At 31.9% G+C, this 22,468-nt stretch overlaps 1 protein-coding gene and 1 pseudogene across 1 annotated transcript; both read right to left on the minus strand.

The window, feature by feature from the left end:
• Positions 1-8,814: 8,814 nt before the first annotated feature.
• Positions 8,815-12,661, minus strand: LOC148572793 (uncharacterized; annotated as a pseudogene).
• Positions 12,662-16,868: 4,207 nt separating this feature from the next.
• LOC148572794 (uncharacterized) lies at positions 16,869-17,657 on the minus strand. Its single transcript, XM_088504797.1, has one exon. The coding sequence runs from the start codon at positions 17,655-17,657 to the stop codon at positions 16,869-16,871; it is 789 nt and encodes a 262-aa protein (XP_088360923.1).
• Between the last annotated feature and the right edge of the window lie 4,811 nt (positions 17,658-22,468).

The raw sequence follows: 22,468 nt of genomic DNA on the forward strand, positions 1-22,468 counted from the left end.
AAATGATGCAAACTAACAAGGCGAGAGCAGGAACGCGAGCAAAACAAGACGAACAGAAGAACCTGACTAGCATGACGAACCGCGAGTACAGAGGAACACGAAGAGAGGACAACAAGGCCAGTAGGGACAAACACGACAAACTGCGACTAGGGAGGAACACAGAGAGGGAATGCTTCTCCGCGAGTAGAGAAGGAATCGCGAATTGCATTGATTTAGGGGTTAGGGTTACCAATAGCATTTTGTTTCAACATTTTGTTTGGAATTGAATGTGAAGATGATGAATGAATAAAAATTTCTGTATTTCAATCATTTGGTTTTCTATTGATATATTTAGCGGAAAAATTGAAATTTTAACAAAAAAAATACTTATATATTTTAGACAACACTTATAATGAGAAGCTTATTAAAACTTTTAAAGCAATTCTAAAAAAGTGTAATTTATGTACATGGTAAGCGTTGCATGTGTATTTCGCTGAAGCAACGCCTTTTACGTGTTGTCTATCTAATCAAAGGGAACACTTATGTAGTGTTAGTTAAAAAAGTGTGGCGATAGCAATATTTAATTGCAACAAATATTAAGCATTGTTTTTGATCATTTTAAACAACACTTTTTACGTGTTGCTTACCTTACATGTTGCAATAGGTTAAAAATGTTGTAGTGTTTCCCTTTTTTGTTTTAGTGTTTTTGGTGATTTGATCCCTAATTCTAATACTGGTGACTTGTTGTAGTGAGTTTGAACTTATTTGAGAAAAATAATGGAAGGACCACTTCCAATTTTCTTACTAATCTTGTACTTTTGTATTTTCTTTCACAAGTCTTTACTCTTCATACAAGCCTTTCTCCAACCTTCAGCTCTCTGACCTTCTCTATTTTGCTATACATAAAATTTATAGAAAACGGTAGTTATGAAATTCATGCTGGTCTGTTTGTAGAAGAACAAAAATGGTAGCAGAAGAGATGTGTTTCTTCAACAAGGTGTGTGCTTCTTGCGGTCTTTACTACTAATGAAATCTGTTTTACTTTGTTCTGTCACTAACAATGTGCTTTTTGTTTTAGTAATTACTATTATTTATTAGTTATCATAATTGTCATTAATGCTATTTATTTATTTTGAAATGTTTTAACTTTCAAGCATAATGGTAGTGACTAAATCCGGGCAAAGAAAAAAATAGAAGATGAAAGTTGAGTTTCTCTGAATGTCTCTGAAAAGATTTTGTATTGGAGAGTTAACAATCTATATATAATAATCCATTTGCTACTAAGCTACTGTGAAATGAATAGCTTATGATCTATACTGAAACGAGGATTAAGTGAAATTTGAACACACTATGTATATCATTGTAGGTAATTTGAATTGTCTGGAAAAGAATAATTTTAAAAAATAGATAATCTATTATATAGATGAATTATAAGGGTTAAAAAATAGGTAATTTGAATTGTCTAAAACAAAATCTAATTAAACTTCAGCTCCTTGTTGATTTAATCCACAACAGATTTGATGTCTATTTAAGGGCTCATTGGTCTTCATCTATATGTATTGATTTGCATTTCAGAAACAAACCATAAATGGACACTAAAAAGAAGCACAACAGCTTTCTCCTATGGATCTTCCAACGGAATTGTTAAGAGGAATTTTGTTAAGGTTACCAGTGAAGTCCGTTTTTCAATTCAAATGCGTCTCTAAGCAATGGCTCTCTCTGTTATCTGATTCCCACTTTGCAAAATCGCATTTTGATCTTACCAACAATATTAATAATAAGCTCTTATATTTGTCCCATGATTTATCCGGTGATTATTCTAACGCTTATCGTGTAAAAATAGCAGGAACATCAATTATTCATCATGATTATAGGGTTCATCTTCATGCAATTTGTAAATTTTATATTTTTGTATTTTTATTACAAAAATAATTTTTATTTTTATCAAAAGAGAAACCCTTTTATTAATTGCATATTTTGAATATTAGACAACACTTGTATGGTTGCATATCCAAAAGAAAAAGCAACACTTGAATAGGTTGCATATCCAAAAAAAAGGCAACACTTGTATAGGTTGCATATCCAAAAGAAAAGGCAATACTTTAAAGGGTTACATATTTAAAACTAATAAGCAACATTTCAAAGGATTGCAAATTCTAACTTATAAGCAACACGTAAAAGAGTTGCATTTTATTGCAAATAAACAACACTTTTTAGTAGTGACCAAAATACGAGAGAAGAGACAACACTACAAAAGTGTTGTCTCAAACACACTTTTGAAATGTTGTTGTTTTTCAACTAAAGGCAACACTTACCAAGTGTTGCTCTCAAAAGCGTTGCTTTTGAAACAAAAAAGTGTTGCCTTGATCTAAGGCAACGGCTGCATATGCAACGCCGCCCAAAAACGTTGTCTTAGGTCCAAAAGTGTTGCCATAGATCAAAAGCAACATTTTAGCAGCTTTTAGAAACACTTTTTAAATGTTGTCTCAACCTGAAAATGTTGTAGTGAAGTAAATAATATTTTATTAAGATTGTTCAATAACACTCATATATAACATTTTCTTAAATTCAAAGGCCAAATCCTTGATTTTTATTCTGCATCTTTCTTTCTCCCTTCAATTCGTTCTTATATAACGCATAGTTGTGATTGTGATACAGATTGTAGAATTTTATAAGAAATAAAACATTCAAAGAAATTTAGTTGAAGTATTTCATTGAACATGTTGAGTTCCAATAAAATTATAAAGAAATAAGAGAATACCAAAAAAAACAACAAAAAAAAACATGTTATAATCATTATGATAAATTTTAGTAAAATATAGCACTAACAACAAACAATTGCAACAAGTTCAGTACAATAAACACTAAGCAACAACAAAGAAATTACAGGAGAAAAAAAAATAGTAGAAGAACAATCAGCTACTCACTACCTTTATTCAATATTGTCGTTGAAAGAGAAAAAATGGCCGCCAAAAAGAGGAGATTAAGGTTTGCACTCAAAAAAGGGAAGATAAGGAACCACACGAACTGCAAACTGCGAATTGTGATGCGAATAACAAATGCTAACTTCCTAGAGATTCATATTTAAATCTGCAAACGCCATCTTTCATCTCATCTCTGCGGTAGTAGTACTGAACCGTGAAGAACGCGAACCACAAAAAATGCGAACTGCGAAGAGCACGAATGGCGAAAAATGCGAACACCGTTGTACTTTCTCATCTCTTTGCTTCTAATCTCAACTCCAATTGCTACAGGACCACTTGAATCAATTATAGTTTTGAAAAATAGAAATGGTTATCAGAAATAGAAAATAAACAAAAAAAAAAAAGAGGAAAAGGAATAGATTGTTATGTTTCTTATTACTGGGACACTTGAATTTTTAGTGATGCTAAAAAAATTATATAAATAAGTGTCATCATTTTATTTAATAATGACTATTTAAATAAAGGTCACAAAATAAGTGTAGCTATTCATTTAATAACTTGTTGTAGTGAAAATACTCATAAAAAAATTATTCACATGACAGAAATATCTATAAACAATACTTCTAAATTTTATTAAAGTATATTTTTTGTCTTTAAAATTTGTTAAAATTTTAAAAATATCTCTAAATTTTATTTTGTTTCAATTTTGCCTCATAAATTTTCGATTTGCATCAAATATATACCCCTAACGACTAATTTTTCAAAAAATTTAGAATAAATTTAGCAATAATAATTTTTATAAGAACAACTTTCAATACAAATAAATCAGACATAAGTGTGTCATGTATTATGACTAGATTAATCTTAAAGAATATATTTGATACAAATTAAAAATTTCAAAAACAAAATTAAAATAAAATAAAAATTAAAAATATTTTTAAAATTTTTAATAAACTTAAAAAAAATATACTTTACGCTTAATAAAAACTCAACTCCATCGGTGAAGTTTTTCTCTCCGATCCCTTTATTTTCTACTGCAAAATCTCATTGCTCTTACCTTAACTTCCCCTTTCACTAACCAAAACTCATTCAAAATCGGAACTAAACTTGAACAACCAGATAATAAATTGACCATTAATAAAAAATTTTACGTAAACTAGAAAGATTCTCACACTTTCAGTCATTCAACCAAAACACGTAATGAGAACTGTTAAATTTGACATATGAACTTTATTTTTAACTGTTACAAGAGAGTTTTTAATTTTTTATGGGTATTTTTTGTCATGTGAATCAATTTTTATGAGTATTTTTGTACACTCACTTGCCATATAAAAATAGTAGTTAATGGTAACAACTCAAAATTCACGATTAATTAAAATTAAAATGTCATACGGAGTAAGATTTTAGTGGGTGAAAATCTATTTAAATGTTTTTGTGATCAGTATTGTTAACAATCAAATCTATTGATAAAAAAGGATCATTTGTTCGAGTATATTTTACAAACATAATTTTCTATTTAATACTTATTTGACATCTAAATGTGACATCAAGCAATGCAAAATTGTAATCATTTGATTTTCGAGAAGCAGAAGATAAAACAAAAGAAAAATGTTAGAATTATATCCAACATTCTTTATTAATATATATATTAGACAATACTTGATCAACATTTTATTTTTATACTATTAAAATTTAGAATTTAAAAATTAGAATTTAAAATTTAATAATTAAGATTTAGAATGTTAACCAAATATTAATAAAAAATAATAAATTTTATTAATCATGTAATATTATTTAAATCAAAATAAAAAAATATACAAAAGTAGGTGTTTGATATCTCTGAGTTTATAAATGAAAATTTTCTTTTAATAATTAGTTGCTAGATAATTATGAGAATTTTTTAACTGATCTTCTATATTTTTTTTCAGTTATTAATTAATTTGGTGTTTTGCATGGCAGGGACACTGTCACAAGTCTTTACTGGAAATGCTATGGTTTAGGGTTTAGAGGTGAGATTGCAGGGATATTATTGTCCGAGTCATATTGGTATCATTATTATTTCTATTTATAGGTGGTGTAGTAACGTAAGTTCATATCATACTCTCCCTTCCATTCCTATATGGGCCTATGGGGAACAAAAAAATAGTGCACTTTCTATATACGATATATGAAGAAGAGATTGATCAACATGTTTTTTTTTTTTAATCTCTAGAAACTCGTCACTCTTTTAAAAGATTGCATGCTTTTTTTTCATATTGAAGAAATTTTTGTTTTCTTGAGTGTCTAGGATGTTGGAAACCTTATTTTTTTATCTTTAAAACTTAAGTTATTAAATTACCGATTATATATTTAATACAATTTTTCATTCGGAATCTACTAGCTATTATATATAGTAGATATTCCAAAGTTTCCATGACTATAGATCTGTCATTTTCTGTCCCTACTCTCAAGTTACATTATTAAAGGTTACCCAACTTATTTATTACCAACCTTCAGATAATACTACTAGTTAGGGAGAGAATTAAACATATAAGAAAATGACACTCTCTTCTCTTATAAAAAAGTAAATTACTAAAATAGTAGTATAGTATTCAAAAATTCATTTTAAAAGATATGAATAATACATAAATCCTAAACTCTAAAGAAATTATATGATATTACAAATTAAATATGTATATTTCATTTTTTTCGGTTATTTTAACTTTTTTTCATTTTGTTTTGTTGTGTAATATTGTCCACTTTCACTCTTTCTTGCTAATATATATGTGTGCTTTTGTTTTTGTTTTTGTTTTTGGATAATTATTTTGAAAATAAAGAAATAAAATTATATTATATATGTGTGATGTATACTTGAATTGTTCCTTTTAAGTAGTAGTCACTTTAGTTTTATTATTTCCCTTTTTTACTTTATGGTATCTTCCACTCTTATTTTCATGCACTATTTGTATTTGTCATTGATTATGCATTATATCCTTAGTCATTAATAAATCTATTTAGAATTACTTAACTACTCTCTTTCTCATTTTTAATTAAATTCTATTTAGTAATATTTTTTAGATTACTCCTTAATTATTTTAAGTTTCCTGATAATAAGCGTGCATTATTAGTCAAAGTAATAGATAAAAAAAGAACAAGTGGAATATATTTTTTGAAATCGAAAACATAATATTTGTATATGTTCTTAATTATAAGTACATTTAATTCAAGTAATTATAGCTATTTTTTTTTTAATTTTTGTGCTATTTTTTTATATCATAAATTATAATAAGTGACTATATATAAATGTGATAAAAATAAACATTAAAAATGCTAAAAAGGAGTAAAATTATTTTGTACTACTTTTTTCTACACTCAAATTTGTTGATTTTATTTATTGATTTTACACTTTTTTGTTCATATAATATATCCCACTATCATTCTTCTATGCATTATTTATCATTGAAGTATCAATTATATCCTTAACAATCAATAAATCTTTTTAGAAGTAGACAACTATTCTTTTTCTGTTGATTGTTAATCAAATTTTATTTGATAATCCTTTTAAATTACTATTAATTCCAAGATTCATATGATAACTATGGATTTAGCTAGTGATTGATAAAAAGGAATGAGTTGAGTATATTGTTTTTAAAAAATATTGACAAAGATAATTTTTTTTCATATGTTTTTATCTAAAAGGACATTTAATTTATGTTATTTAAACTGTCATAAAATCACTCATATTAAAAATTTAAACTCATAAGAGAAGATGATATAATTGTTATATTTGTAATATTTTCTCTCAAATAAGAGATTCTTGAGAGTTCTCAAAAAAATAAAATAAGATTTTTTAAGAGGATGTTAAAATAAAATTTGTACATAAAATACTTGATCAACACTTTATTTTTATATTATTAGAATTTATAATTTAAAGGTTAAAATTTAAAATTCAATAATTAAGATTTAGAATGTTAACTAAATATTAATAAAAAAATAATAAATTTTATTAATTATGTATATATAAAAAAGTAGGTGTTTGGTATCTCTGAGTTTATAAATGAAATTTTCTTTTAATAATTAGTTGCTGGATAATTATGAGAATTTGTTAACTGATCTTCTATATTTTTTTTTGTTTTTCAGTTATTAATTAATTTAGTGTTTTGAATTGCAGGGATAAACACTGTCACGAGTCCTTACTGGAAATGCTATGATTTAGGGTTTCCGGGTGAGACTGCAGGCATATTATTGTCCGAGTTATATTGGTATGATTATTGTTCCTATTTATAGGTGGTGTATAGTAACTTAAGTTCACATCATGCTCTCCCTTCCATTCCTTTGGTAGCGTTTGTTTTGAGGTACTGAGACAGAAACTGAGAGACTGAGACTCAGTATCGTGTTTGTTAGTTCAGAGACTGGTACTAAAATTTCTGTCTCTGTCTTTAAAATTTCAGTATTTCAGTACCTCCAAAAAATAGGGACACAGGGGACTGAAATTTTTAGAGATGGAGACTGAAACTTTAATAACATTTTATACTTAAAATACTTTCATTTCAATTAATTAATTCTAATTTTACCCTTTGTGCAAATTAAATTAGAGTTTCATTCTTGTTTCAATTCCTGTCTCCCATTTTACACTAAACAAAATACTGAGATTTATTTCAATCCCTGTCTCTTAGTCTCTGTCTCTCAGTCTCAGTCTTTCCGTCTCTGTCTCTCTACCAAACGCTATCTTGGGGAACAAAAAAAATAGTGCACTTACTATATACAACATATGAAGAAGAGATTGATAATCTTTTTTTTTTTCATCTCTAGAAACTCGTCACTTTTTTAAAAGATTGCATGATTTTTCTTATATTGAGGAAAATTTTTGTTTATTTGAGTGTTTAGGATGTTGGAAACCCTATTTTTTATCTTTAAAACTTAAGTTATTAAATTACTGATTATGTATGTATTTAATACATTTTCTCATTCGGAATCTACTAGCTATTATAGTAGATATTCTAAAGTTTTCCATGACTATAGATCTGTCACTGTCTTCTGCCCCTGCTCTCAAGTTACATTATTAAAGGTTACCTGCCTTATTTATTACCAATTAACCTTCAGATGATACTACTAGCTAGGGAGAGAATTAAACACATAAGAAAATAACACTTTCTTCTCTTATCAAAAAGTAAATTACTAAAATAGTAGTATAGTATTCAAAAATTCATTTTAAAAGATATAAATAATAAAAAATCCTAAACTCTAAAGAGATTAAATTATATTATAAATATGTATATTTCATTTTTCTTTTTATTATCAGTTATTTTAACCTTTTTTTAATGTTGTTTTGTTGTGTAATATTGTCCACTTTCACTCTTTCTTGCTAATATGTGTGCTTTTGTTTTTGTTTTTGGATAATTATTTTGAAAATAAAGAAATAAAATTATATTATATATGTGTAATGTAATGTATACTTGAATTGTTCCTTTTAAAGTAGTAGTCACTTTAGTTTTATCATTTCCCTTTTTATTTTATGGTATCTTCCACTCACTCTTATTTTCATGCACTATTTTTATTTGTCATTGATTATGAATTATATCCTTAATTATTAATAAATCGAGTCAAACCTTAAAGTGATCTCTGAAATTGTACTCAAAGTTTAAAGTGGTCTCTAAAATTAATAGTTATTCAATTTCGTCCTCAAAGTTACACTCCAAGACTCATAATAGTCCCTCAAACAATTTCTGTCATCAAAAAGCTGAAGTGGACTGATTCCTGCCACATTGGCACGCCAACGATTATTGACGTGGCAAACGAAACTTTTTTGTTTGCAAGGTGGTCCCTTTCCCCTTTTAAAATCCTAATCTACAATTTTTATTCCCTAAATTCTCTTCCTCATCCTCTTCTTTTTCAACTCCATTCTCTACTCTCACTCTTTCAAATTCAATCATCAATTATCTCTATTATATAATCTGTATTCTAAGTCATCACCATCCTCATCTTCCTCATCGTCATCAAATTCATCATCACTCAGAATGTACCTTGATCCTTCAAGCCCCATCTCCCTGTCAGTCTTCTCCAACAAGTCCATCAGTGACATCATCACTGGCTGCACTGCCTCGTCTTCCTCTCTCCCTCCAACAACCTCCCCTACGGCAACCACCTCAACCGCTTCCTGTGCCGCGACCGCCTCTCTTGCTGATAGTGTCCTACTGCCATCCGTACATGACCCGTCCTCGTTGTCTTGCTCCTCATCGTCGAAGTTGTCCCGGAACGTCATCGTGGGTCCCTTCCGAAATAACTCTGACACCATGCCGGAGGAGTTCCATCGCGAAAGCTAAAGTTGGAGTAGTGCGCTGTTGGTAGGGCCTGGCTCCGTGGGGTCGCTGGCAGTTAATGCCACCTCGGACGGGGAGCTGTAGCAGGTGGAACTCTGGTGGGAGAAGGTGGCCTTGGCTGCGAGTGAATGGGGAGGGAAGGCTGGGGCTTCATCAACGTTATCGTTGTTGTTAGCCATGTGATGGTGGTAGTGGTGAGTTGAATCATCATCGTTGGAGATGAATTGAAAGTGTTTTTCCTTAGAACATTGTGTGTGATAAACTAATTGGTAATCTATAGCATTATACAAAATTTATTGGATTTCTTTTTGTCTTAGTTATGAAATGATGTTTTTTGTTTCTTATCTTTGGTACTGGTACTTTAGTACGCGTTGAAAAGCTTATACCGTGATTTACTATGAATTTGTTAATAAATAACTATTGATGTTTTACATTGTTGTTGCATTGATGATTGGATTTGGAAGAGTAAGAGTAGAAAAAGGGGTTGAAGAAGAAGAGAATGAGGAAGAGAATTTATGAAACAAAAATTGGGGATTATAAATTTAAAAGGAGAAATGGACCACATTGCAAACAAAAAAGTTTCGTTTGCCACGTCAGTAATCGTTGGCATGCCAGCATAGCAAGAATCAATCCACCTCAGTTTTTCGATGACGGAAATTGCTTGAGGGACTACTATGAATCTCAAAGTGTAATTTCGAGGACGAAATTGAATAACTATTAATTTTAAGGACTACTTTGAGTCTCGAATACAATTTTATGAACCATTTTAAAATTTAACTCATAATAAATCTATTTAAAATTACTTAACAACTCTCTTTCTCATTTTTAATTAAATTCTATTTAGTAATATTTTTTAAATTACTCCTTGATTATTTTAAGTTTCCTGATAAGCGTTTATTATTAGTCAAAGTAATAGATAAAAAAAGAACAAGTGGAATATATTTTTTGAAATTGAAAAACATAATATTTGTATATGTTCTTAATTATAAGTACATTTAATTCAAGTAATTATAGCTATTTTTTTTTTTAATTTTTGTGCTATTTTTTTATATCATAAATTATAATAAGTGACTATATATAAATGTGATAAAAATAAACATTAAAAATGCTAAAAAGGAGTAAAATTATTTTATACTACTTTTTTCTACACTCAAATTTGTTGTTTTTATTTAATTTTATTTTTTTTCATATAATATAACCCGCTCCCATTCTTGTATGCACTATTTATCATTGAAGTATCAATTATATTCTTAACAATGAATAAATCTTTTTAGAAGTAGACAACTATTTTTTTTCTGTTGATTGTTAATCAAATTTTATTTGATAATCCTTTTAAATTATTATTAATTCCAAGATTCATATGATAATTATGGATTTAGCTAGGGATTGATAAAAAGGAATGAGTTGAGTATATTTTATTTTAAAAAAAATTGACAAAGATAATTTTTTTTCATATATTCTTAACTAACAGAACATTTAATTTATATTATTTAAACGATCATCAAATCACTCATTCAAAAAATTTAAGATGATAAAAGAAGATAACATAATGATTATATCCATAACATTTTTTCTCAAATGAGAGACTCTTGAGAATTCTGATATTATGTCATAAAATTATTTATTCTAAAAATTTAAGTTGATAAAAAAAAGATAACATTAATGGTTATATCTCTAACATAAGCTATTTTTTATGGCACACTTTTAAAAATTAAAATAAGCAGCTAGCTATAAATTACTAGCATTCACTACAAGAAAAGCACCAATTCAACCACACTTTTTTTAAGCTACATTTGGAATAGGCTACGCTTTTCTTCATGTTACGTACCTTTTTAGAGGAGAATAAGAAATATAGTTGTAGCATCACTTGAAAAGCGTCTCCTTAGATATTATAAAGAGCACTTATAAAGCGTAACCTTATCTTAATATCTATGAATATACTTTTTTTTTTTACCAAAGAATGCGTTTTTAAAAGAATAACCTGTTTGTTATGTTTTGGGTGCATTTCAAAAGTGTTGCCTAATATATCTAGGATCAAATATACACACCAACACTTAGTAATTTTTTTTTCCTTTTCACCAAATACACTTAATCTTTTCCGCTTAGCTTTTCCCCTTTGCGCCACTCATTTCACCAAATCAAAGAAAGCTACTCTTCCCCACACCTTCACTCATCACCTTCATTCGTCTCTCTCCTCTTCTTCTTCACCTTCGTCTATCTCTAACCATCGCTGCCACTCACCATTGCCATCTCGCTCACCATCGTCATCTTTGCTCACAATCGTCGTCTCGGGTGCTCACAATCGTCGTCTCGGGCGCTCACCGTCGTTGCTCACCATCGTCGCAAGCCTCGTGCACTCATCATCGTCGCTCACCATCATGCGCTCACTAGGTAATTAATCATTCTCTGGCTCACTCTCTATCTGGATTGGGATGTTTTCTGCCTCATGTTACATTCTGCGATTTTGTATTAGGAATTATACCTTTCTTTTTGTTAAATCAATTTTCATCTTATATTTGTTGAAAATTTTATACACCTTATTCCTATATCCTCAAATGTCTATTTCTGTGCATAGCAACTGAAGGTGACTTGCTCTTAAAACTACTTTGCATTTGTATTTTTCTTTAATCAAATACTTCTTCCTGTTGCTCTATATGAAAATGCCAGATTTCATTTTATCATAAGTGGACCGTCGTATTTCTTGAACATGTAGGCCTCGTTGCCTTTTAGTAAGCTTCTTAGAATGGGACCAACCATCAAACCATTTTAGTCTTTGATTTATTGGTTTATTAGTCCAATCGATTCCACCAGTAATTCAACCGAAAAAACTATTTTAAAATAAAATAATAAATAAATTATATAAAAGACCAAAGATGAGGGTACTCCAAGAACTCCTATTAGATGCAACAGCATTCAACATTATCATATATTCTTATCACACACACAAATACAAAGCCTTAACTCAATAAACAACCACAACAAGTGACTTGAAAAGAAAATGGAAACACCGAACAATCACAAGCATACACAACATGTGAATATTATTATTGCAAACATAATAATAAAATAGCTCTTCTAATGCGTCTCCAAAAATATCCCAAATAAAAAAAGCTACATAATATGACCCAGTTGATTCAGAAAGTTACATATATTAGAAAAATTAAGAACCAACTAAAAGAAAAAGAAGAGGAAGGCCTGGTTGATTTGATTCAATTCGCTGAGATGAAGAATCAAATAGAGCTGAAAAGCTGAGAGAGTTAGGGTTTTGGTTTGGAGTTCATGCCGATGATGATGACGAAAGGGATGAATCCATAGTGGGTGATAACCTTGGCCTTCCTCATCGCCCATGTCGACCACTCCTTCACGCTCTCGCTTAAGGAACGATCCTCTGATCCCTTCGAACCCTTCGAGCTCTTTCCCTTCACCTTCAAGCTTCAGAGACTCACCCCTTGATGCCATTGATCTTTTCTTGCTTCTTGATTCTCTCTCTCAATGAGCGTGTTTAATTGCTTGCTCGCTGGCAGCGTGTGGTGGAGGAGACCTTAAACCCTAATTATACATTTCGTGTTGTGTCGGTTTCATTGTCACTTGATTTTTACTACCTTTTGATTTTCATTTTTAGCATTCAGCAACAAACATTATAAAAAAGCAACTACGGATTGAATACCAGCATTCAGCAACAAACATTCAATACCATCTGTGAACTCAACAATCAGCATTCAGCAACAAACATTACGGAGCATTAACTAATAATTACACTAAAAGGATGACAAATTATAAAATAGCAATTACAAAACACTGAAAACAGCAAGAGTAGTACATTATAAAACATATCAAAACAGTGATGACACTAAATTAAATTGAGCATTAGCAAAGAAGAAGAATAAGAGCATTAGCAACATTATTTTAACAAAAATTTCATAAATTAAAAGGAAGAAGAAGAATCGAGCATTCAGAAATTAAACAGAGCCATCAGGACCAAAGCAAAATTAAAAGGAAGAAGCAAAGCACGACTACTCACCTTCGACAGAGACACGGACGGCAACCGGCGAGACGACGACGAAAGGCGAGACAACAGCGAGAGGTGAGACGACGGCAAACGGCGAACCGCTCCAAGCCATGAACAGAAAAGCCAGTGGACAACGTGCCGAGCTACTTGGGTTCAGGACAGGGGGAAGAGGAAGAAGAGGAGGCACCAAGAACCTGGGGACGACAGCAGCAAGGAACCTAGGGCTAGGATTTAGCCGTTTTGATTTGGTACTTTCACTTTTCTTCAAAGGGATTTGCATGAATGATTGGGAAAGTGAAGGGTTCATGAATGGCTTCAACTTGGTTTTGGTTTTTCTTTTTTAAAAAAAAAACATAAAATGGCGGCATTTTTTTAGAACCGGCCAATTACTAGTCCAGTCCAGCCGACTGATTCCCAGATGATTCAACAGTTTCTGAACGGTTCTCTAATCAGTGGTTATTGATAACGAATCGGACCGTTTTCATTGTCGGTTTCCAGTTGAACCGGTCCGACCGGCCAATTCGGTCTGATTTTTAGAACCATACTTTTTTGTAATACTTGTGAATTTAAGTTATGCTTAATTTAACACAAAGATGGTAAGATCTTTGTCTAGTATACTTATGATGGCATTAGTTACTATTTGTCGTACTCAGATAAACATTACTGGTGTCAGGTGAACCTACACACTCATCAGCTGAAACTATATGATTTTGGAAGTGCTGAAGTATTGGTAAGATTTTGTGCTTAGTACACAAATTGTTGATAGAGGTTTTTTGTTTTTCACTCAAGCTTCATCCATGTTTTAATTCATCAGGTGAAAGGAGAACCTAATGTTTCTTACATCTGTTCAAGATACTATCGTGCTCCAAAACTTATCTTTGATGCCACTGATGAATATACAACCGTGATAGATATATGGTCAACTGGTTGTGTAGTAGCTGAATTACTTCTAGCTTGGATAGGTAATTTGACGCTTGAATAAGTAGGTCTCAATGTTTTTACTCATTTTTGCATTTCTTCCCTGAAGCTCAACTTATATTGCAGCCTTTGTTTCTTGGAGAGAGTGGAGTCGATCAACTTGTTAAAATTATTAAGGTGAGGATTGCTCATGTGTTTTATAAGGATAATTTGGATTTTTCTGTCATAGAATTTTGTAATCCTTGAATATTTAGTGATTATGAAATATTTTGTTTATAATTTTTGTAAAGTTCAGGTCAGTTTATTCTGCTAGAAATTATATATGTTGTGGGTTTATTCCATGGATTTTGCTATATTGCCAATGGATTTTGCTATATTTGCTGTAATTTAGTTTTATGCTAATTCAATTTTTTGTAATTAAATTTTCTGCACTTCTATTTTCTGCAATAATAACTGGTGGTGGAGGCGTTAGGAGATTTTGTGCACTTTTGTTTTATGTAATTATGTTTTTTTTCCAATTTTTATTTTCTGTTAATTTTGTCTTCTGTAATTTGATTTTCTGCCAATTCTATTTTATGTAATTATATGCTAATTTGTTGTTCACTTATAGTCAATAAGTCAAAAGAACAACTAACATAAGAAACAACAGAAGTTTTCACACCACATGCGCCAATCAATTTTGGAAGAGTACGAGTGGTTCTAGTATAATTATTTAAGAGTGAATACCCAACGCAGTCCCTGTCCTTTTCCTCGATGGACATCACGACCCTTGTCCAAAAAAAGGGACATATCAGTCCCTATCCCATACTTCCGTGAGACATCCCGGTCCTTCCATCATCTCCCCTGACCAAAACAGACAGAAATTGCCTACGTGTCAGTTAACATTGCTGAGTTGGAGGTTAACACTCTGTTAAGTTCCACGTGGCCATTAGGGAATGGACATGGGTTGATTTGTCCCCCTTTAGAGACCTAAAACTACGTCGTTTTAGGGTTTCTCGCCACGTGCCATTAGGAAATGGTAAGGGGTCGATCTGTCCCGCTTTAGAAACCAAAAACTACGTCGTTTTTAGTCTTCACTGAAACACAATGGTTTGAAAGTGATTCTACGCTGCTAATCTCTCACTCTTCTCCCAACCCAAATACAAACCCTGGAGACCATGATTGGTAGTGGAGAGTGTTGTTCATCATCAAACCTACGAAGCAGAGACGATTTAGGCTGGAGCCTGAATTCTAGTGGGAGTACTGGAGCTCCGAGGAAGAAGAAATGGGTTGCCCCAATTTGTTATTGTGGTTCTCATGCAATATTGTTCATGTCAGGGACGATGAAGAATCCAGACAGATTATTCTTTTGCTGCCCAAACTTCAAGGTAGTTTTTTAGGGTTTAGCTAATTTTTTGTTTTCAATTTCTATTCCACAGATGATAACAAATGTTAAACTTTTTTGTAGACTGAAAAATGGCATTGCAACTTCTTTGCATGGCTAGAAGATTATGTATCTTCATGTGGTGAGGATGCTAACAAGGCTGTCTCATTTGGGACATCAAAGCAGAAGCAGAATTGATTGGAAGGCCATGCTTATGTGGTGGATAACAAAGTTAATGAGTTGGAGAAAAGATTAATTGGTTTAGAGGATCAGTTAGATTACTGCAGATTGAAAATGGTTGAAAGTAAATGTATTAGGTATGGGTTTAATTTGTTAGCATTTCTGGGTGGGGTTGTAATTGCAAGCTTGTTCAAAGCAAGTGTGTAGGATTTTGATAGCTGAATTTTGTCATTTCATAGAGTTGAGTTGTGAACAACACTTTTGATGATGAATGAAATAAGAATTATTGTGGTGAATTTGTAAAATTTGAACCATGGCCTGTGATGAATATGTTAAATTTCATCCCTGTATTGATAGATAATGGCATATATGTCATGAAATAAACTTAACAAATATACATGCTAGCTAAGTAGCAGTAAGTATCTACATTCAAAGAAAGATGCATGTTAATATATTGATAATAAAGGAGCAGTACAGTTGTTAAAACAACTTAACACATAATATGCCATTCAAAATATGGGCAGTAACATGGCCCTGAGTTAGATAACCAAAATATAGTAGGGATCTCAACCAAAAGCCCTATGCCTAAAACCAGTAGTATTAAGTAGCAAAACATAGAACTTTTTTTGAAGCAAAACATGTGTCCTGAAGGCTTATAACCATGATACAAAATAGCAACGAAAGGTAGTCCAAGTTCATGTCTTCTTAGGTGGCCTAAGTCCTGGACGCTTGAACCCGGGAGTGGGTACAAATTTAAAAACCCTTGAAGCAGTTCCCAAGCTTCCAGCAGCCATTGTTTCTGCTGATATTGCACCACCTCCACTTGTTGGATTTGTTGAAGGAGCTATTGGGCCATGAGTAGGATTTGTCGAAGCATGGGACCTCAGAGCTGGACCTTGTCTACTGATCCTTGAAGTGTTTGATGAAGTTCTTCCAAATGTGAAGTACACAATTCCTATGATGTGCGTTAGGCATGACCTCCTTAATTGCCAACTCCAGACCTTGTTATCAACACAGTCCAACATATTCATGCTAAAAAACTGGAAGTTCTAACAACGAATAAAAGTACAGATAAATGAAAATTAAGTCAATAAATACTACCTTTTGTTTATCTGAGATAAAGTTCCAACCATGTTGCCCAACAGCTCCCAAGTCTTCAGCCAACAGACAAGAACCACTTCCAAGTGTCTTTGCACTCATTGGGTACCACTGCAAAGGCCACCACATAAAAGTGGTTGTTGGCATCTTGACCCACTGCACTTAATACTTTGCTCCTTACTTGGGCCTGCATCAGCTGAATGAGACCTACTTTTATCCTTGCTCCCACCATTAGACTTTCCATCCTTCAAGATATGCTTCCTCCTCACACCAGAATACTTCCCCGAGGCCAACCTCTTAGCAGTGCTAGGGGAGATGCCCCTGTCATTACCTTTCTTCTTGCTTTGGGTTACAACTTTTTTTGGAGTAGACTTCTTATGTGTCTTCTTCTTAAGCACTCTCTCATCAGAACTAGTGTCAGAGTTCTCCTCATAACCAGCTAGAGGTGGTTTCCATGCCTCATCCTTGGCACTCTCATATCCGTCGTCAAAACTTGATGAAGAATCACTCAAAACAACACTTTCACCTGCCAAGCCATCACCTACCACCTCTGACATATCTACAGGATGGTTAAAATAAATGTAAAACTCCTCACTGTCCCTGTTCTTGAGTTTGTTCTCCCTCATCTCATTAATCTCATGATCACCCTTAATGGGATGAAGCCCAAACTCCATGTCAGAGGCCAATATGTCATACCAATACATCTCCTTATACTCAACATACCCCAACTCTTTAAATAAAACAACCAAATCGAAAAAATTCACATAATCCAAATCCATTGGTGGGAACCTCTTCACTTTACCATCCACATAACTCATATATCCTCCACTGTCTCTCACAAACTTTCCCCTGTGATGAAACACGGGAATAGCAAAATATTCAGACATCTGTAGTATAATATAATACATACATTAAAGCAGAAACTAGCATACAAATTTAATTTGAATCCATTTCAATTTTACTTATAAATTAGAAACCCTAATTCAATTTCTATTTCCAGTGACATTATTTATTATTTCTCTTCTTCTTGGACCACACACACAATGTACATGCCAAAACATGTCAGAATTATTGAAAGCGACAACACACATTTGAAAAGGCAATGGAAGGACCACACTAATCTGGCACGCCGTAAACGCTGTGCAATATCTGTCCAGGCTTCAACAAAGCTCCGTCAACCACACTATCCAACCACCGTCAACACCAATATGTGGAGGTCAGTTAGCAACCTTGTCAGCAACACTGTCAGCACGTCGCTCTAACTTTGAGAGGTCAACAATCACTATAAGGGGACGACTCTTGCTCTACTAGGGTTTTCTAGTAATTATCTGAGCAACACATGGGGCTTATATGGAAACTCCAATGTCACGTTCCCTTATTCAATTGAAACGCAACGTCTCAGACCCCTAAAACGACGTAGTTTTAGGTCTCTAAAGGGGGACAGATCAACCACTGTCCATTCCCTAATGGCCAAGTGGAACTTAACAGAGTGTTAACCTCCAACTCAACAACGTTAACTGACATGTAGGCAATTTCCGTCTGTTTTGGTAAGGAGAGATGACGGAAGGACCGGGAAGTCTCATGGAAGTATGGGACAGGGACCGATATGTCCCTTTTTTTTGGACAAGGGTCGTGATGTCCATCGAGGAAAAGGACAGGTACCGGGTTGGGTGTTCACTTAATTATTTAATATAGAAGAGCAAATTTATATTTATTAGGACTTATATTTGCATAAATTGAAGGAAGAAACTGAAGTAAGACCTTGTTTTGTAGCGAGCTACAAAAGAAACAAATGAGGAACCAAAAAGATTTAAAATGTTCATTGCTACTCAAACAAGTTGGAAGAGGAAAGAAATTGATCAGGAAACACAAGATGCAATATAAGAATTCATTGAATCATTAATAATAATTATATTTCAAATTTAGGATACAGTAACTAATTCAATTTTAAATTCTTCTAAGCAAAAAGACTTCCAAAATCGACAAGCTGCTGGTGATATGGAAAAGGAAGCATTTGAGGCCTTATTTAGGAAAGAACAACCAGATCGGGTTAGGTGGTATGGAAGATTTATTACACAAAGTGATTTAAAAAAACATGCTAAAATTTCTGAAATAGAGAAGTAGCACAAAGAGAAAGTGACAAATTTGAAGATGAACTTGGAGACATGAAGGCCAAACAACAGCACCAAGAAAAAGAGATTCATAAATTGCGAAATATGGTTAAGTTAATACTGCAGCGATCTAAACATAGAATGAGGCCAGAAGAACTTGAAGTTTTGTTACAAGATGCCCAACACTCTCCAATAGATGCGAATAATACTCATGGATCAATTCGATCATTTTTCGAACATAGATGTGGTATGCCCATTTTTCCTTGTTCTATAATTTTTTGCTTGTATTTATTTTAATTACTATGGCTGAAAATCATATGTTGCTGGCTTTATTAACACTTTAACACTTGAAGTTGTATTACTATGACTGAAAATTATTTGTGCAATTTTGGTTGTTGTAATTCTAATTTTGTGCACTTCTGTTTGCTAGAATTCCCATTTTTGCACTTTTGAATTTGTGCACTTCTACAATTTTAAATTTATGCACTTCTTTCTGTAATTTTCAATTCTGCAATTCTATATATCTTCTAATTTCAGCCATTGATAGTTTTGAAGTGTTGGTAATTATAAGTTGAATAGCATTTGAAAGCGTAATGGTACTTTACCCGAATTCAATATGTAATAATGCATGTCCTTTGTAGCTATATATGCTTTTTTTTCTATTGAATATCATTTTTCTGGTTATCAGAAACTGAAGCAGCATCAAGAATTGTGCTAACTTTATTTTTTAAACTGACATAGTTTTGATAATTTACCCAACTATTTTCAGTTTAATTTTTTTATTTTTATAATTGCGAATGTCATTATAAATATTTTACTATATAATTATGCACGGTAATATTGAGAATGAATAATGAAGATTAAGTTGTTTATCATTGTGGTTTATTGGCTAAGATGTAGTAATGTTAAAAATGAATACATGTATGGTTGACTATTGACTTTTATTAGAAGATACTTATGTATAGGATATAATATTTTAGTTTTTCTTAGAGTATTAGTAATAAATTTTAAGTGGTCTCATGTTTATTTTGATATAACTATACTTAATTTAGTATGAGATGTATGAATATTCAAAATTATCTTCATTTCAGTACTTTTGGATCATTATAAATTTATTGTTTACATATAATTTTTATTATTTAAAGAAATTATTTTGTATAATTATATATTTATTTTTATTTTATAATATTTAACTCATTTAATTAAAAATATAGAATAATATATGTAATCATGCTACTAAATATTATGTTGTACAAAAAATTATTAAATATATATATATATATAGAAAACAAAAAAAAACGAGGGACCTAAGACTATACTTAGTAGTTATGGTATAGAATGTGGCTACGCTTTATAAGTGATGCAGTAGCAAGGATAAGTGTAGTCTATTCTGATAAGCATGGAAGCTGAAAAACATAGTCTTTGATCCTGAACAGCATCACTTGAAAAGCGCACCCTATTTTTAAATGTCAAAAATGTAGCTTTTGGTACAAAAAAAGTATAGCTTTTGAAAATAGGAAACAGCTTAATAGGTATGATTGACTATTGACCAAGGTTGCGAGAACCGGACCGGTCATCAAACCGATCAAATAATTAGTTCAATGATTCAACCGAGGTTGAACCGTAGTTGAATTGGTTTAATTAAATATAGAGTAAAATTATAAAAAATTTAATATATCATTTTAAAAGTTTAAATTCAATAATTTCTAAAACTAATAAAATTTAACAATTTAACAATTTCACAAAATAAATTATTCATAATTAATCATTAAAAAGTCATAAACAACTTCAAATATCAAAGTTTATAACTAAAGAAAATCAAGACTAACATAAATGACAAACACAATATGTTTTGCAACCAAAAGAAACAACATTGAACAAACAATACTTCAACAAAATAAAAGCACTATTCATGAGAAGTCATAATCATCATTAAGTGTTCCGATGTCTCCATTATAAATAGATAATCCAAAGCCACCATCTTTAGAAGTACCACCAAAAGAAGTATTTGAGGATTCAATTAAAATATCAGGCATATCCATCTCAACTTCTATGTCTCTTCCATCTAATAAAATAGGAGAAAAACTCAATAAGAAATCAATATTAATGACATATATCTTACCATGTTTAGTTTGTTATTACCATGTTGGTCCTTGTGAGTTGCTGCAATGACATTATATATAGATTTGGTTTTGTGCTGTCTTCAATGCTTTAGTGAATGGACTTGGAAATTTTGTTGGGTGCATTTTATGTTATCTATATTCTATCTATAATGCTACTAATTTAAGTTCTCTGATTTGAAAGATTTTGGAGTCTAGTTTTATTGACCTGTATAAAAGTTCTCTCTTAATGATAAACTACAAATAACCTTTCTACTTTTCTCAAGATTATTGATTATACAGGGGTCAAGCATCTTTTTTACCAATCATTTTGATTTTATTAGAAAAATATCAATTGCTGTGAATACTGATTATTTTGTGATTGTTTCATCTAAATTCAAAATGACAACAATCCAAAATTCAGACGAATATATCAATTCATACGACAATCAACATCATTAAATTTAGCAATTCATCTGGTTAATTCACCAAAACTCAATATAGCCGAATTCAACAGAGCAGAATTAAATTTATTCAGCAAAATTCAAAATACCAAAATTCAAATAAAAACTCAACAGAGCAGAATTTTAATTTATATAGCAAAATTCTAAAACTGAACTTAGAAGAACTCAAAAGAACTCAGAAGAACTCTGCATCTGAATTTATGAACTCCAATCTACCCTATATTCTTCACGGAATAAAAATTTAATTGAAAAAACCAAAAACCCATGAACTCAAATCTGCCCAATTCATACAGTTTTGTCACCAACACCAAATACACAAAATTAATTAAAAAACAAAAACAGTGAAGCACTCACCACGGGAGAGGCGGAGAACACAAAAGGTCAGAGCCAGACGACGACCAACACTTCAGTGACGACGACAAGCAGACGACAACCACGACGATGCTAAGGCGAGGACCAGATGACGACAATGCTTTGGTGATGGTGACGCTTCGATCCGTGAGAGCTGCCTTGATCCGCGACGGTGACGCTTCAACACGCAACGGTGAGCTTTGCTCCGGCGTTTGGTGGAGGTGATGGTGACGGTGGCATTTGTGGGGAAGAAGGTTGAAGAGAAATTTAGGGTTGGGGGTGACTGCTTTTCGAAGAGGAAACTCAGGAAAGTGGCTCCAGCAATGTTATTTTTACAGCAGCCCCTTTTTTCCCTCTTTTTTTTTACCCAGCGCCAAAAAGGCATCGTTTCGTGGCTTGGGAAAAAACCGAAACTTGCTGAAACCTGGGCGATTCGACCGGTTTTTTGGTTAACTGGTAGTTCGACCAATTTTTTCATCGGTTTTTTGCAGAACAGTTTTATAGGTGAATCGGACCAACTACCTGTTCGGTTTGCGGTTAATCCAGTTGAACCGATCGGTCCGATTCGATTTTCAGAACCTTGTTGTTGACTTTTATTAGAAAATACTTATGTATAGGCAACGGCTGAATAGACAATGACTGAATAGGTATTCCGATTAAAGTGTCTCCATAG

Source organism: Arachis ipaensis, chromosome B2, assembly GCF_059453495.1.
Source record: "Arachis ipaensis isolate K30076 ecotype BB chromosome B2, ASM5945349v1, whole genome shotgun sequence".
NCBI classification, from domain to species: Eukaryota; Viridiplantae; Streptophyta; class Magnoliopsida; order Fabales; family Fabaceae; genus Arachis; species Arachis ipaensis.

Excerpts from the sequence above, each read along its gene's own strand:
- LOC148572794 (XM_088504797.1), bottom strand. The coding sequence starts at position 17,657 with ATGTCTGAATATTTTGCTATTCCCGTGTTTCATCACAGGGGAAAGTTT.